The 16,629-nt window shown below is 38.1% G+C and overlaps 1 protein-coding gene across 5 annotated transcripts; it reads left to right on the top strand.

Annotated features, from left to right (window-relative positions):
* Positions 1–904: 904 nt before the first annotated feature.
* Positions 905–16,544, top strand: nkx2.2a (NK2 homeobox 2a). Of its 5 annotated transcripts, XM_081603250.1 has the most exons (4): positions 905–2,359; positions 3,003–3,335; positions 12,756–12,799; positions 12,890–16,544. In XM_081603250.1, the coding sequence occupies exons 1-4, from the start codon at positions 2,095–2,097 to the stop codon at positions 12,944–12,946; spliced, it is 699 nt and encodes a 232-aa protein (XP_081459376.1). In that variant the 5' UTR covers positions 905–2,094; the 3' UTR covers positions 12,947–16,544. The 5 variants fall into 5 exon arrangements, with proteins under 5 accessions (XP_081459376.1, XP_081459375.1, XP_017158146.1 ...); XM_081603249.1 differs by having other exon boundaries at positions 12,756–16,544; XM_017302657.2 differs by lacking the exons at positions 12,756–12,799; positions 12,890–16,544 and having other exon boundaries at positions 909–1,761; positions 1,997–2,359; positions 3,003–4,268.
* The last annotated feature ends 85 nt before the right edge of the window (positions 16,545–16,629 follow it).

The raw sequence follows: 16,629 nt of genomic DNA, 5'->3' as shown, positions 1-16,629 counted from the left end.
TGCAGCCCGCTCAGCTCAAAGGAGTCTTTGTGGGATGTTGAGACTTGTGATTAATTCTGTCAGTCCGGTAAAATATTTACCTCAGGCCCATGCTCTACTTTGAGAACAAAGAGGGATTGAAGGCAATATCTAAACATGTATTATTATTATTATTATTATTATTATTATTATTATTATTATTATTATTATTATTATTATTATTATTATTATTATTATTATTATTGCTGAAGATATATGTATGTATAATAATAATAATAATAATAATAATAATAATAATAATAATAATAATAATAATAATAATAATAATAATAATAAAATTACAGCAAGTTTGGCTCTTCTGCTACATTCTGCTGATCCACAAGGAACTAAAAAGACACAATAGTTGCTGCTTCCGTAAAGGAGACAGACTGTGTTCCTAAGTCCGTGTGTTCAAGCAATATGTGTGTGTTGAGATGAAGGACTTTCCTTAATATTGTGGAAGGATCCTGGAATTGAATGAAGAGATAGTCCATTGAAAGCAGTTGAATGCCATGACAACTACGAACAATCTCAGATTTATTCCAAACAGTTAGAAGGCATTGTGCGCGGGGCGTCAATCATCCATTATTTCGGGCCCTGAAATAAATGCAAAAACTGCGGCCGGACAAAAGCTTCCAACGGGAGCCGGACATTTGTCTACATTTCCCCCATTGTCTGCAGCTTAGCAATCGGTTTGTATTTGTGTTTGCCCGGGCCCGACCACCCAGGATGCGCAGAGGACCTGCTGAAAAACGCCGCAACATTGTCACCCACATCACATAGCCCTACTCTGGATGAGGGAGGCTGAGGGAAGAGAGCGAAAAGAGGGGTTGGTGTGTGTGTGTGTGTGTGGGGGGAGGGGGGGGGGTAGTCTTGGAGGGGAGGAAAATAAAGTAAGCAACAATGATACTCAGATTTCACAAGGGGGAAGAAAAGAAGCAAGATGGAGCAACTCAAATGAAGCTACACAGGCTGAAAGTAAATATCACACTGGAGAGATTTATCATGACAAAAATGCAATGAAAAAGAAAGGTGCATAAGTTTTTCACATTATGAACCATCACAATATTATTATTATTATTATTATTATTATTATTATTATTATTATTATTATTATTATTATTATTATTATTATTATTATTGTTATTATTATTATTATTGCAGATGAGCCTTAAATGCATGTTTAGCGTCTTGTTTTAGTTTCGACACATCCTCTTGCCCTAAGCTGTGGCAAAAATATTGACATAAAAGGTTTACATAAATTATCCACCATTTAAACGACTCCTTTCCTTTCCTTTCCTTTTTGTTTTTGTTTGTTTTCTCTTGAAACACACATAGCCCCCGTCTCTTCAAAAATGATGGATTTGTGAGTCATTTTATTTTTTTTATACTATAAAAGTAAAAGGCGAAAGCTTCACTTGGATCAGTTTGTTAGAACGGGGCTTTTTAAGTATTGTGAGAATAAAGCTACTTGGAGGTTCTTTGTATGTAAATAGGGTGTAAAAAAGGCCCTCCCCGTCTTTGTAATTAATTGACACGTTATACCACTCATCATGCTCTGAAGCACCAATGGTAGAGGCTCGGATCTCCCCAAAACCCACAATTTCACATCTGCAAACACTGTCTTCATCCACTTGACTCCTAAGACCCGCCCACACGTGGCCAACCTTTCGCGTTTTTTAATGCTTTTTCACTGCAGGTTCATGTGTTGAGACCAACCTTATATGGACTGATCAGGACAAGGTAATGGCTTATTTCCCTCTAGCACCCAGCAGTAGCACAGTATCCATGAGCCGCATATAGCACTTCAGCCACTTTGGCATCCTTCCTGGACTTACAGAGACCGAATCACTGCTTCTTGCTTTGCTCATAGGCGATGGTTATCCACAGAGGCTGTTTTGACTGTACTTCAGCGTAGAGCGATACTTACTCATCCAAATTTTTTCTCTGCTATTTTTCCCCCTCTCTCCTTGTTAAGTTTTGTTTTTCTATTCTCACAACAGCGGATTGTTACGGGGGAAAAAAAAAAGCTGCCGCAAGCAACTTTTCCCTGCATATTTCCCCCCCTACCAGAATATGTCGTTGACCAACACAAAGACGGGCTTTTCTGTAAAGGACATTTTGGACCTTCCTGACACGAATGACGAGGACGGATCTATCACCGGAGCGGAAGAAGACACGGAGGGATCAGAGACTGCATCCACGACGAAAAACGGTGGAGTTTTGGTGCAAAGTCCTCTAGAAAACGTTCAAAATCTACCTTTAAAGAACCCCTTTTATGACAGTACTGACAATCCCTACACGCGATGGCTTGCTACTACGGACAGTATTCAATATTCATGTAAGTAGACTCATATATCTCCTCATTATTTTGTTATTTTTGATCCAATGCGGGTAAATTAAGTGATAATTGATTGCATGCACGCTCATATTGCGCCCTAAGGATGCCCTTGGGTGGCGAGCGCTGTTCATCCTTATGCATCGTGCGCTGCACGTCTTAGAAAACGCATGCAGTGTTAAGGCTTAAGGCACTCTGCCTTTGCAAGTACTGTTCGAGTAACAATAAGCAGGAAAAAGCAAAGGGGCTTGAGTTGAATTTCTGTCTCTGCTTTATTTCCAGCATCAGTTTTTCTTTTGGTGTAAAACCAGAGTGTTAAATTGTGAAGTAACCTTTTAGAAGACAATGCACCTTTCACGCTTGGCTGACTTTCTCTGTTTTCTTTGGCAGTCTGGACTATTTTGCCTTTTTGGAACAATGCTCTACCCTGATATTAGTTTCTTCAGTTGCATTTTGTCAAAAAAAAATATCGCGCAGTTTCTATCTTTATGGAGATCCAAGAGTTCTAAATCATAACATGCACGATAGACATTTTCTCCCCACTAGATCTTACTGAAAACGCATCCTGAATGTTTACTAATCCCTTAATGGCCTGTGTATTTGTAAGAAATCTCTCTGAAAACTTCCCGACATAACATTTTGACAGTGTTTCTCCCGTTTCTTGTCGCAGTGCACGGTTTGTCCGCCAGCTCTCAGGACTCGGCCAAGTCTCCGGAGCCGTCTGCGGACGACGAATCCCCCGACAACGACAAGGAAACCTCCAGCAGCGGCGGCAGCGACTCGGGCAAGAAGCGGAAAAGGAGGGTGCTGTTCTCCAAGGCGCAAACCTATGAGTTGGAGCGCCGCTTCAGGCAACAGAGGTACCTGTCCGCCCCAGAGAGGGAGCACTTGGCGAGCCTCATCCGTCTCACCCCGACCCAGGTGAAGATCTGGTTCCAGAACCACCGGTATAAGATGAAGAGAGCCCGGGCCGAGAAAGGTATGGAAGTGACCCACCTCCCTTCTCCTCGGCGGGTGGCCGTGCCCGTCTTAGTCAGGGATGGGAAGCCTTGTCACACTCTTAAAGCTCAGGACTTGGCGGCCACTTTTCAGGCCGGGATTCCCTTCTCGGCGTATAGCGCTCAGTCGCTCCAACACATGCAGTATAACGCGCAGTACGGCGCCGCGGCCACACCGCAGTTCCCCTCAGCACATCACTTGGTGCAAACGCAACAGTGGACTTGGTGAGAAAAAAATTATAGAGACTTGGTTTGGAGGGTGGGCTGTAGGGTGTTTCACCGCAAAGAAAGGAAGGAAGGAAGAAAGAAAAAAAAATAAAGAAAAAAACAAAAAAGACTTTTCATTTTTGCAGCTTGACTCATATATATACTACTACCATTTTTATTCGGGGCTCATGTGTGCGCCGTGTTTACATGTTTTCGTTAAGAGAACTGGGTCCAAACCTCTCCCTTATAGATTTTATTAAGAAATGTCAATGCTCTTCTTGTGACATATTTTTGTTTTTTTTGTAAAGTATGTTGTGTGTTGGTTGTAGAGATGTTTTACTTTTTATTTTTATGTTCCTCCCCACCCCCTTTTGTCCCTTCGTGTTATTATCAGCACGTGCGAACCACTTTATAATTATAGAAAATTTTTAATTTCTTGCTTCTTTTATGGACCGAAAAAAAAAATATTTATGGCCATGAATAAAAACTGGCAAGTTTTCAGCCTTTTTTGTTTTTCTTCCTTGTAAATATTTGCAGTCAGGTGGTGCATTTGGATGCAGCTCGGGATTTAAATTTCCAAATTTTTATTTTTTTGCGAACATGTTGTGAGATGTGTAAAATAATCCGTGCTGACGCCGCAGTTAAAATGGACAAATATCTTCATTTTTAAAGTAATAACTTTTAAATAAAAATATGACTGAAATGAGGCTTTGTTTTGATAAGTGTCCCGTCGATTTCATTTTTTTTTTTTTTTAGAAGGGCGGAGAGAGCCAAATACTAGCGTGTGGCGCAGAATGGGAATAAATCTCCAGCGCACTTCAACTCTTTTCCCCCCATTTAGTCAAATTTAATCCGAGGAATATTTTTTCTCTGTCCGAACACCTCGCCCATAAAGAGCCTAAAGTCACTTGTGAAATGGGACTAAAATCCACTCACTTAATATAAGTGGGCTTCTCCACACAAGAAGCTTTTGAGTCAAAAGCACTCCTTTTTGTCAGCACCCCCGGCCTTGGCTGTAGAGTGGCATACAGCGGAGGGAAAGCAATTATTTAATGCAATAAATGTTTTGTTATCTTATTAAGCGCTAAATTGCAAATATAGCTGGGGCAATCACTGTGCTGTCTTGGTTTAATAACTGAAATTTGGGGTTTAATCGTGTGATAAAGTTATTATTATTATTTTTTCCCCCACACGATCGTTTTCACGCTTTAGATTTCACACTTGACATTAGAACATATTCTAGACTCGCAGACGGTGTTTTCCTTGCGTGTGGGAATCGCAAATGGGTAACCCGCGAAGCACACTGTGGATTATCAGACTCCGCTCAATATCTTGAGTAAATATGATAACCCCCAGTAGAAAAATCTATGCATTTTGTTGTTTGTCCCGGGACAAAATTCTAACCAGCAGATGTTAGGCTCGCCCCTATCATCACCGAACAAACAGCTAAATTAGGCCAGATTTGCTAATTATTTACAGAATCCAATCTCAAGGGGGGTGGGGGGTGAGGGGGAGGCTACTGCTTTTGTGAAAGAAGGGGGTGTGCGGGGCAAACTCAAAAGGCTTTTCTGTTTCAACACTGGTTGAGCTTGTAGGTCAAACAAATAAGCAACTTTATGAGATGTTTTATTATTACTAAACAAAAAAAAAAAGACGTGATAATAACTAATTAAACAAACAAGTTATTGTGAAATGTGCGTTTTTTTTACGGTGCGCATTTATTCAGAAGTGCTATCCAAAGATTTTAGGGAGAAGGAAAAGAAAAAACGATTGAAGATGCTCGTACAAAATGGATGTAATCTAATTGTTTTATTTTGTTTTCTTTTGTTTCATTTTTTTATATAATATAAAAACTTAGAAGTAAAACAGGATTCCTGGCTTTCCCACGTTGGATTCTATCCACCTGACTCAATCGCTACACAATACAGTACACAAGGCAGTAAAAACAAAACAAAAAAAAAAGACAGAAAGAAAGAAAAGAAAGAAAGACAAAAGCGGACGCAGGCCTTGGTTGTGCTGCATGTTAGAGGCGTGCATATTAACTAGCAGCACGAGTGGAGACGCAGACAGCGCAGATAGACAGAGTTCCTCGGTGCTGTTCAGAGTCAGGGAGATGAATCCTTTGGGCTTTTTGTCCCCCGCCTGTCACTTGGTGCCATTGTGATCTTTGCTGCACACGTTGCGTCCCATATGGGCAGCTGGGTTCGGAAGAGGAGAAAAGGATCTCTCTCACAAGCCTCCAAATTGTATCAAGCTCTCAAGTAAAGCATTGTTGTCTCTCTCCCTCTCTTTCTCAAAGAAAAACGAATTCAAAATTCGTGCTATATCTATTCTGGTCGGAGAGGCAAAAAAGAGAAGCCCTATTCACGCGTAACAGGGAGTCCTTCTTCCTTGATAGAGCTATGCCAACAACAGCCTTCTCATTTCTCTTTGCCTTCCATCCCCTCTTTCTCGAACGTGAAAGGGTGATTATTGTCTAAAAAAAAAAAAAAAAAAAAAAAAGTAGCGCAAAAAAGTATTTTTAATTCTGGACAGTGATCGGCCCTGTTTGCGGCCAGTCTCGCCGAGGCCTGGTTGTAGATGAAGACATGGGAAAAAAATGACACTTCAATTTAAAAAGGTGCCCCACTGTTCGTCTAAAAACAACCAAAAATAAATGTTGGAAGTCCTATTTTTCTGCTCCTGCTCTGAGTTGCAAGGAATTTGTTGTATGCGGGGAGAAATTACAGACAAACTGATTAATGTTAGGAGCATTCATTTGCATTTTGATTTGTGTGTGTGTGTGTGTGCGCGTGGGTGTGTGTGTGTGTGTGTGTTTGTGTGTGTGAGAGAGAGATAGAGAGAGTGTGTGTGTCTGCGTGTGTGTGTGGGTGTGTGTTTGATCACTGAATCCAGTGGTCTGGAAGATGCAGATGTTTTTCCGTGAAAAAAAATAAATCTGGGAATAATGACAGGTGTTTTGCTGACTGATGCTCACATCTCTTGGAAAAGCTGGTAATTACCCGTAAAGATATAGAAAAAAATTTACGCACAATGATTTATATTTATATTGTAAAAAAAAAAAATCTACAGATTTGAACAGACGCAATCCGTTCAGACTCTGCATTTACCCTAAAACAAAGCAAAAAAAAAAAAAAAAGAAACGTTAAACTCGCAACTTTTTCACCTTTGTGCTGGTATTAACTCTGCAGGAAATAACTGAACTCCTTCTGCAGCTCTGTAACAGGGTCACATTTATCGGAAATTGCTTTTGGCTGCTTGAGGGGATAAAGCACTACGATTTTAAAACAAGCATCTTGTAGTTCAACCTGCGTGGATAACGCTATTATACACCTTGCCACCATGCAATACTGGAGGAAATGTGCACTCGGGACACTCGTGGATCCTCGTCATCCTGCACGTTTGAACCTCCACATGAATCATTTCTCTATCGTGCACATCTCCGCGTAAACGAGGATTTCAAAGCTATAATAAGCGGCGCCTCCTTTTTTTTTAATTTAAAGGAAGCGATCTGGGTTTTATTGCCTTTAGAGAAGATCCAGATTAGATTCGCCACAGTGGTGCAGATATTAAGGAGGAGAGAGGGGAGCGGGGACTGTTGCGGCGGGCCGCCACAAGATGGAAGCAGAGATCTGTGGTTGGCGTCCTGCAGCTTTTACCTGCGAACGTCCTCCAACATCCTCTAATTCCATCACTGCAAATTACTGCAACTAAATTCCAACTGTTGAAATTAGCGTGCACTTCCTCCCTCCCTCTCTCCGTCTCCCTCTCCCTTTAATGAACACACATAGAAGCAAACTTGACTGCCGCTTTAAGTGCATGATTGCGGTTTATGACATTGTTATGGATCTTGAGAGCATAATCATATCGCTCTTCAAAACAAAACCAGACAGGACGTAAACAGTCCACGAGCAATTAGTGGAGTTTGCAGCTCACGCTTGGAAAATGTTGGAGGGAGCGAGCGGAGGAGAAGAGGAGCTCCGGGCTTCTCCACGGTGTGGCGCAATAGGATAGGGAGACAAAGACGGAGGGGATCGTCACAGTTCAACGACAGTGAACAAAAGCAATGAAATGAGGAAAAAAAAAGGTCCGCACTGAGTAAACAAAGAGTATTAGTCAGCACTTGCCATATTAAACAACAACAACAAAAACATCTACAATTTAAATCGATATTTAACCGATAAGGATGCTTTTTTGATCTGCTGAGAAGTTTCTAGCTAACTGATGTAATTTGTGTAATTTGCATATTCATTTAGTGATGCAGAGTCCGGCTCAGGCTGCAAAGATGGGTCAAACGGCGTCGAGGCAGCAGCATCATTTTTTTTTTTTTTTTTTTTTTTTGCACCATCTCCGTTCTGCATCGCTAGGCTCATTCATACCTGCAGGTGGCCTCATTGAGCCATTACTGTTTGACAGCTGGAGCTGCGGTGAGCAGCTCGACATGATGAGTGCAGGGTTAAGAGGAGAGGAAGTATAATATCTTCTGGTCTCCAACAGTTTCGAACCGCTGTTATAAATTTTAAATAAAATAAAAACAGCCTCTTCATTATAATGCTGAACAAGAGTTGATTGTTCACAAACTGCACATAAGCTGTAACCGGGAGTGCCTCCAGACAGTTTCTAAAGGTTTGTCCAAAAACTAAAAACTAGATCAGGGTTTCAGGGGCTTTACTGTAGGAGGAGGTTGACTTTCAGGAAGCGGGAATGAGTGAGTGATAGGACTTTCAAAGGTGGCATTTTATACGTTTAAAAATAAGACTGATAAGGCTGTATAGCCACCAGGTGATTTGATTTGTTTGATCTGAATCCATCAATATGCAGCTATTTGAAAGTGATTATGTCACAAACACTAAGCCTGACCTTTAACTGTAATTGAAATGCGTAAAATAAACTCGAGTGGGCAGGGAGCCAAAACGTCCTCTGATCTCGGTGACACTTCTTGCTACCAAAATGAACATGAACAATATTTTTAAAAAAGCATAAAAATATGAAATTCAGAATATTAAATGAATAATTTTGGTTTTATTCATTTTGAACTCTCAAGAAAGAAAGTTGGAGCCAAACCTCAATGAGGGAAAACTAACGTACTGAATACAAGAGTTTAAACGAAATAACATTTTCTTATGAGATGAAGAAAATGAGTGCATCACAGCAGGAAGGCGCAGTCACAACACAAACAAGTGCTTCGTCTGCACCAGCAGGACCTAGTGAGTCCTGAGCTGACTGACGACATCAGCATCTCTGCTTTAACCCTCCTGTTATATTGCAGATCAAACTGACCCATTCTAATGTTTACAAACATGGGGAAAAAATGTCAAAAATATATTTTTTTGGTCATTTTCAGATTTTCAGTAAATGACCAGCAAAAATTAAAAGGTGACAACCCTGGAGGAGGTGGGACTTATATTTGATCATGACTGAACTACAGCAGGAATTGACAGCAGTGGCCATCACCACTGAGGTCAATTCTAAGTCTGATGAAAACACCAGTGATGTTCCTTCAAGCAAGATATCTATGTCAAAAATGGTGAAATCCAGTGATCGTCATCTCCATGTCAACGCCAAGAAAGCTGTGTGCAGCAGAAAACACGATAAAGACAGTGCCAGGGACTACCAGCATGCCAGTAACTCCTGTCAAAGACGGCTTAAAAAATCTGGACAGCAGGTGATGCAAAGACCAGCCATGCATAGAACGTTTTCACTAGAAACTTTAAGATCAGGGTGGCAGGCTCACTCTCTCGCAACATAACCTGTGACAATTTCTTCACATTGCGCTAAAAGAAATGAGAAATGTTGTCCTCATGAGCCCTTTGCACAGAAGTGCTGCAATCAGCACTTGAAAGGAGCAGAAACCAAGTCTGATCCTTTACTACTATGCTACTAAACAGCGAGTAGATAACTTGGACAAAGTCACTGGGCCACACAGCTCCAGATGAATAACTGCACACTGGCAGCAAAATAATTACAAGTATCATTTTTTATGTATAACCCATTGATTTTTCAGATTGATTTTTCTAATGGACATTAAAGAATTCTAATTGTTTTGTTTTTGTGAAACAAGTGAATTATCCTCATTCGTGTGAGAGGTAATGAACATTATTGCAATAAATATTGATTAAAATTGTTAGTAATGAGAAGATACAAAAATGTTTTGGAGGAAAATTTTGGAATCTGACACAACTACAAATTGATAAAAAAAAGGAGATAAGCCTATTTTATGACACTTCCAAAATAATTGTATAATTATAAAATTTGTGTCTAATTGATTATATTTTATTTGTAGACTTTAGACTCTCTAAAGGGAGTTTTTTTGTGTTTGTTTATCTTGTTTTTTGTCTTGTCGAATGCATACACATCGCTTTAAAGTTAAATAACTGTTTGAAATTGTTCTGCTGTGGGCAAAGTAAAATAAAAAATGCCACAATTTGGAACGTAACATTAGGAGTATTTTTCAGTTGTCATAATGTTACGGACACATAAAAAGAAGTGCATATACATTATAAACTAAATTTAGGAGAATGTCATTTGCTAGCCATTAAAATGATTTAATGTCAATAAAGAATATTTCAATTCAACATTGACCCTATTTTATCAATTTGGTTTATTTATTATATTACGGTGGTAGATTCAATCTAAATGTTTAGTATTCCATCAAAGATAAGAAAAAAGGTTGAGTCATCATTTTCTTCCTCATTCATTAGTAATTAGTGAGGTGGACATCTTGATGTTGGAGTTTTATGAGTAAACATAGCCGTTTAGTTGAAGCTAAGAACTGCCATGAGAGTTGTAGTCAAAAAAGTTTCTGTCCTGGAGGAAAAAAAAAAGGAGATGTAAGTTTGAATCCAATTATAGCGAGGTACTGTGCTGAACTCAAACACTGTAGGTCGCTGAGCTCCTTAACCCTGATGCAATTGTTGCCAGTTAACAGTAACCCAAAACTGTGGTTGTCAAGATTTTGCAACTCATCTTGCTAAAATAGATGTAAAAAACTTATTCTCCAGCCGAAGCAAGTTTAAAAACAGTGTTGCACTGAGATCAAGTTTGACAACAAGCTGAAGCTGAAAAGTTGTTGCAAATAAACATCACATCTTAGCTGTTGTTGCCGAGGAAAAAAAGGTCAGCCTACCCTATGAGTCTGTTTGAAAAGGTTGAAAAGTTTATTGAACTTGTGTTTCTTTTTTTTTTATTCCTTTATCAAAAATGAATTAGTATCTTCAGTTTCTTTTTAATATGGAAAGAAAACATATTGGGACAAGCACATATCATTTTCAATTGACTCTGTCCAGTTAAAAATGTATTTGGAACCACTTTAAATTATTTAAGCTTTTAAGCTTTTGTGATTTCAAGTCACATTTTACCTTTTTTTGCTAGATTATTTTAGAACTCTGTGTAAAAATTCAAATCAGCTCAGCTCAAATCAATAATATTAATGTAGAAAATAAACCAGAAGTTGTACTGGCTCTCATCTGAGTTTCTTCAGCTCATATTCCAACTGAGGTTTCACAATCACTCACCTTTAATTAAATTTGCCAATTAGTAAAATGCAAAACTGAAAATGCAAACGAGAAAAACCCCACTGTTACTTCTTTAAATTCAGTACTATTTGTCATGAGTGGGAGTGCTGTACATATAGCCATAAATAGATTATTTTTTTCTCTGTCACATCTGTTTACATATAGAATGCTGAGACAGTGATAAATTACACAAATAATCTAAATCTGTCCTGCCCACTTGAATCAAGTGACATACTGAGTCCGTAAATAAGATATCATGCCTCGGATGAATAAATGAACCTTCTGTCTGCGTCTAATACCACATTCTTGCACAAAACAAAACATGCCATCAGCAATTCCTTCAAGACGCTGAGCGTGCAGTTCTTCCATGTTAGTGGTTGCTTGTTTAACGTAGGGTTAAAGTGCTGGAAACGAACAGCAGCCAGCTCAGTGTCATCTTTGTGGAGAAGGAGTAAGCGTCAAGGTTCTTGACTCTGCTGAATGTGGAGATTAGGAAAACAGATGAGCGAGCAGAAAGATGAGGACACTGACCAGAAAGGTAATACCTGAGAGCTCGGAAAAAATTGCTTTGTTTTTTTTTTTTTTCTTACCTTGTCATCTCCATCAGTGCTTGCATGCATGGAACTCATGTCCTCCTTCTCAATAATCAATTAAAAAAAACTTCAAAACTGTTATGTGGTCTTGTGTCCTGGTGGCGTGTTTTTGTTTTTTTCTTTTTCCTTCCAATATCATTGTACATGAATGTAACATCAACTACAGCAGTGCACACATCCTTAAAACATGCTCTGAATGTTGCTGCATTATAGCTTAATACATAAAGAGGGTTTGGCCTCCATTAAAGGCTAACAGCACAACTGTTTAATTCAGTTGTATTTTTTAAGTAGCCATACATATGATGATTAAATGATTTATTCCTCAGATTCAGCTGTGTAAAAGCAGAGCTGGTCCAAGGTTGTACATGGCTGTAGAAAGAATTTGATTTGGGGGCCACCAGAGCATTGAGGTCTCTTTTACATTGTCCATGCTTAATTATTTTTCATCTTTGCACAGTTTGGTTACAAACTAACTAGTGAGCCAACAATCAGTTCCTTGAATTAATAACTACTTTTATTTTTAAATTTTTTTTTAAATGGCTCCACCACTGTTTGTGTACTAAAACATAGAATGTCTTAACCACACACGCTCAAGAAGAATGTATAGATTTACTATCTTAAAAAAAAACAAAAAAAAACTATATCCTCTATATCTTGGGCAAGTGCCGGTTAAACATGTAAATAAAAAGTTGTATTATTTGATGAAGTAATCTAGAGTAATGTAACTCTTTCTTCCTTAGCTATATGGTGATGTCATCCTCTATCAGCACATATGTCACTCTTCAAATTAGAAACTGAATACAAACATGATAACTCATAATATTATTGCATTTCTGCAGTCTTTACCTTCTAGTCTTAAATGCATAGCATATTACATTATTATTATTATTATTATTATTATTATTATTATTATTATTATTATTATTATTATTATTATTATTATTATTATTATTATTATTATTCATAATTCCATGGTTTATGTCTTTAATCTGTATGAGTTCTGGTAAAAAAAAATTGTGCTTCTGCCGTTCAGCAATTCAGCCTTACTCCCACTTGTCTTCTTTTCTTTCAATTTCCCATCTCATAGGACTTGAGCTGTCTTGTATAAACCCATCAGTGTGCTGCAGTCAGGTGGGCTGGATGGGGGGCAGCGCCAACAATCAGGTTCCCAGAGTTGAGTGTTTATGCCTTTCCCTTAATGGATTGTCTCACCTTCTTCAGAGGATGAACATGAGGTGCTTGAGATGCCAGCACTGCGAATGGATCCAGGGGCTTTGAGCGTGATAACGAGCAGCTGTCATCTGTTTCAGATGTGCTTTAATCAACACGTGTGATGATCAAAGAGCGGCAATGTGGCAGTTTTAACAATTGAGATTGTATAATTAACTTGCTGTTTTAAAGGGATGTAAAGAATATGAAGCAAACTCTGCTCCGATTGCCTTTGCGTACCCAAGCTACGTGGTGAATTCATCCGTTCTGGAGCTGCACTTGAAGGACATAAATACAAGTAATTATATTGATATTCTCTAGCAGACTGTGCTTAACGGATAGGATGTTTCTGAGTATGGCACTATCCACTCTGATTTCTCACATTCTTTATTTATTCTCCTTGTGGTGTGGGGATATTGAAGCAATATTTGGACCAAAGGCACCGTGGCAACTATGTTTTCATCTTAACGCAGAACTGAAAACTGTGAGAGTATCATTGCTGGGCTCTAGCATACATACAATCAGCCCTCAATATGGTAAATATGGTAAAGAATTTTCACCACATAACATTAGTCATGTGCTCTGGTGGAATATTTGTCAAGCTTCTTCTTGCAACACCTTTTTCGATATTTGGCCTGGTGAAATGCAACACTGGGAAACAGTCAAAAACCAGTTGTTTTTTATTGCTTAGATGTTGCTGTAAGAAAATAATGCTGATATAGTTTGACCTCTGAGAATGTCAGATATGTGTTTCAGTTCTTTTATGATTTAACATGTCACAATGTTTTGTAGACTGTTGCTTCAACAAATTTTCAAGTTTTTTGTGCTGCTTGGAACAATTGTCCCTTTCCATTGTAACTCTGAAAGCATTGTTGTTTGAATTCAAGCATGTTGTAAGTAACACGTGTACCCTGTAATTTTTTTTTATGTATTTACAGTTATGAAGAACATTTAAAATTGTACTTTCATGTGTCTTTTTTTTTTAAATCAGCATGCAAACTTTTAGAGATTTTTTGCTACAACTCAAAATAAAATGAAATTAAAATAAATTGTTTCCACAGCCACAAAATATCTCAATATATATGGATGAATAAACACATCGTATTTCTATGGGATACACAAGTTATGAAATTTACTAACACAAATAAAGGAATTTGAAATGTGTAAACTAAAACAAATGTTTTTTGTTCAAGGTTTTTTGCAGGTCTGGTATATTGTAATGACTTTTTAAAAACTCCTTTCAGTTGTTGCTGATTTTTGTCTTGTTTTTGTGCCATGAAAAAACAGTGTAATATATTGAAATATTAAAAATAATATTTGGTGCAACAGTGTTTTTTTGGGGTTGGGAGGTGTGGAGGGTTCCTGACCTTTGCTGTTTCGTAGATGGCTTTTACTTCTATCTGAAAAACATATTTCAAAGTAAAAAATTACCTTTAGATCATATTATAATGTTCATCCCTCATTAAAGACATACCTGGAGTGTTGTTTTGATTCTTTCATGCATATTGGAGAAAACCTTGAATATCTCATGGCAGCCATTTGTGGGTGCCTAAATGCTTGCTCATACAATGTGCTGCCTATTTTCCCAAAGCTCCTCCTCAGAGCTCCAGTCTCCAGCTGAGTGTCTGCCTCACATAGTGCCAAAAGATGATTTAAGCAAAAATATCACTTTTGACAAAAATTACTTAGGTCATTATTTTAGGAAGGTTACGACATAATCTACTTCTCCAGGAATATTGAACATTGACCTGTCAGAAAGAGTAGGAGTTGTTTGGGAAACAGGCATCAAATTGTGAAGTTAAATGTCTGAAGTTAGTTTTGATAAATACACCATATTTATGACAATTGTAGTTACTTGATGGCAATGTAAAATAGCACGGCTGAACAATGGGTGTTATGAGAATCTGTGCTTATTTTTGTTTTCCACTAGCCTACGATCAAATTAACTGAAAGACATAATAGTAAACAAGTAGTTTTGAAAAAACTTCATACAAAAGAAAGTCATCCTTCAGCTTCAGATGCAAAATAACTATTCGGCATTGACATAATGGCTGCAGGTGTGCTGTTTTTAGTTCAAATATTGTTGAAAATCTTTTAACTATTTGTTGAATTGTGCATTTGCAAAATAAACACATCCTTCCTTTTTGATATCTGTTAGCCTCAAATAAAGTGAAAACCAACAAACAAAGTGGAAAATAACCTGATTTTTGAAATGTATTGCATGTTGTTGCTTATTATTTTGGAAAAATCCACATTAGTAATGTCAATCTATTTTGTAAGTCATAATTATTATTTCTATTTTCTCCCTACTTCCATTTTGCACATGGAAACTATTTTTTATACCAATGCACTCACAATATCAAGTATACATTTTTCTTTTGTTCTGGTTATGTTTTTATATTAATTGTGGCAATAAATTCTCATAAAAATGTGAGTATTTCACATTTTATTTAATTGAATGTCACATTATTATATAAAATATCACAAACAGGTTGCCAGGCCAGTGGTAAAAACATTTGCTTTGTAAGGTTAGTGACTAACTGGTCATTGAGTTTTCATGATTTGAAGATAAGGGTTGTCATGTGTTTGCTGAGAAAAGCCATATAAACATACTGTACCTGCACAGACATTACAGTCCCTGTTATTGGGTCTCGAAAGTCAGTTGGCCTCTTTCCATCAATGAAATGAGAGCATATGACTGTGACTTTGGTCATATTTTCCACAGTAAACTCCTCTTGCTTTCCAGCTCCTGTCCAGTGCTGACATTTTTTGGCATTCCTTTGGGGATTACAAAATGGAATTTATAAAAAAAACTGTTCATAAGGTGATGATCATCACATCATGAGTCACTCTGGCAGACAACAAAGCAGCAGTGTTTTGTTGTTACCTTAACTCTATTCAGAATAGCATTCGACTCATTCACTAAAGAGACAAACAGGCTTTACTGCTCCTGTTTGACTGAAACTAGCATGGCTGCGGCACTTGTGCAGTACGTTGTTCTAAATTTAGCATGGTGACATCGTTTTCGGTCAGTGCCATCGAGGCATGTTTGCTTGTGTGTACTTTGTGAAAGTTTTAAACTATTGGATCTGCTTTTAATGAGGATAGAAGTGTAGAGTCGAACAAGATGGTTGTTAATGTTACAGTTTTTCTCAGTTGCATTGATGAATTTCTTGAACGGTCATTGACGTCTGCAAAACGGTAAGTGTATTTCTCAAAACAATTTGTATAAACAGCAAAAGACCATGGACCGTCCGCAAAAGCCAGTCTCTGTCTCTAAATTATTAGCTCAACTCTCAAAAGTCAACATCTGTGTCAATGAATATGTCAGTGCCTTAGAACGACATGTCCTTGTTTGCGTGTAAGGATAAGATAGTCAAATTCCTTTGTCATCTTATCAACATAACTGGGTATTATAGAAAGATCTGTGATGGACTGGTGACCTGTGCAGGATGTAGTGCACCTCTCACCCTCTGGACATAAGACCCAGCAAAGATACAAGGGTTAAATCTCGACAAGATTTGCATATACGCTTTTACAGTAATTTGCTGATCAGCCATTGTGCTACAAAAAGGAAACGACAGCACTGCAGAAAACACAAAAGTAGAAATGGGAACATAACACAATCTCCTTAAGTTTACATGCGGTGCTGTAGGAATTACAGTGAAGTCTTCCTCCGCTTTCCATCTCCACGCTGAGAAAAATTTCTCAATCACTCAGATCCCGACATGCTTCGTCTGAAACTGAACAGT

Source organism: Poecilia reticulata, chromosome 22 (assembly GCF_904066995.2).
Source record: "Poecilia reticulata chromosome 22, P_reticulata-male-v2, whole genome shotgun sequence".
NCBI lineage: Eukaryota > Metazoa > Chordata > Actinopteri > Cyprinodontiformes > Poeciliidae > Poecilia > Poecilia reticulata.
The sequence above is the reverse complement of the archived record's forward strand: the minus strand, read 5'-3'. Positions and strand labels throughout refer to the sequence as shown.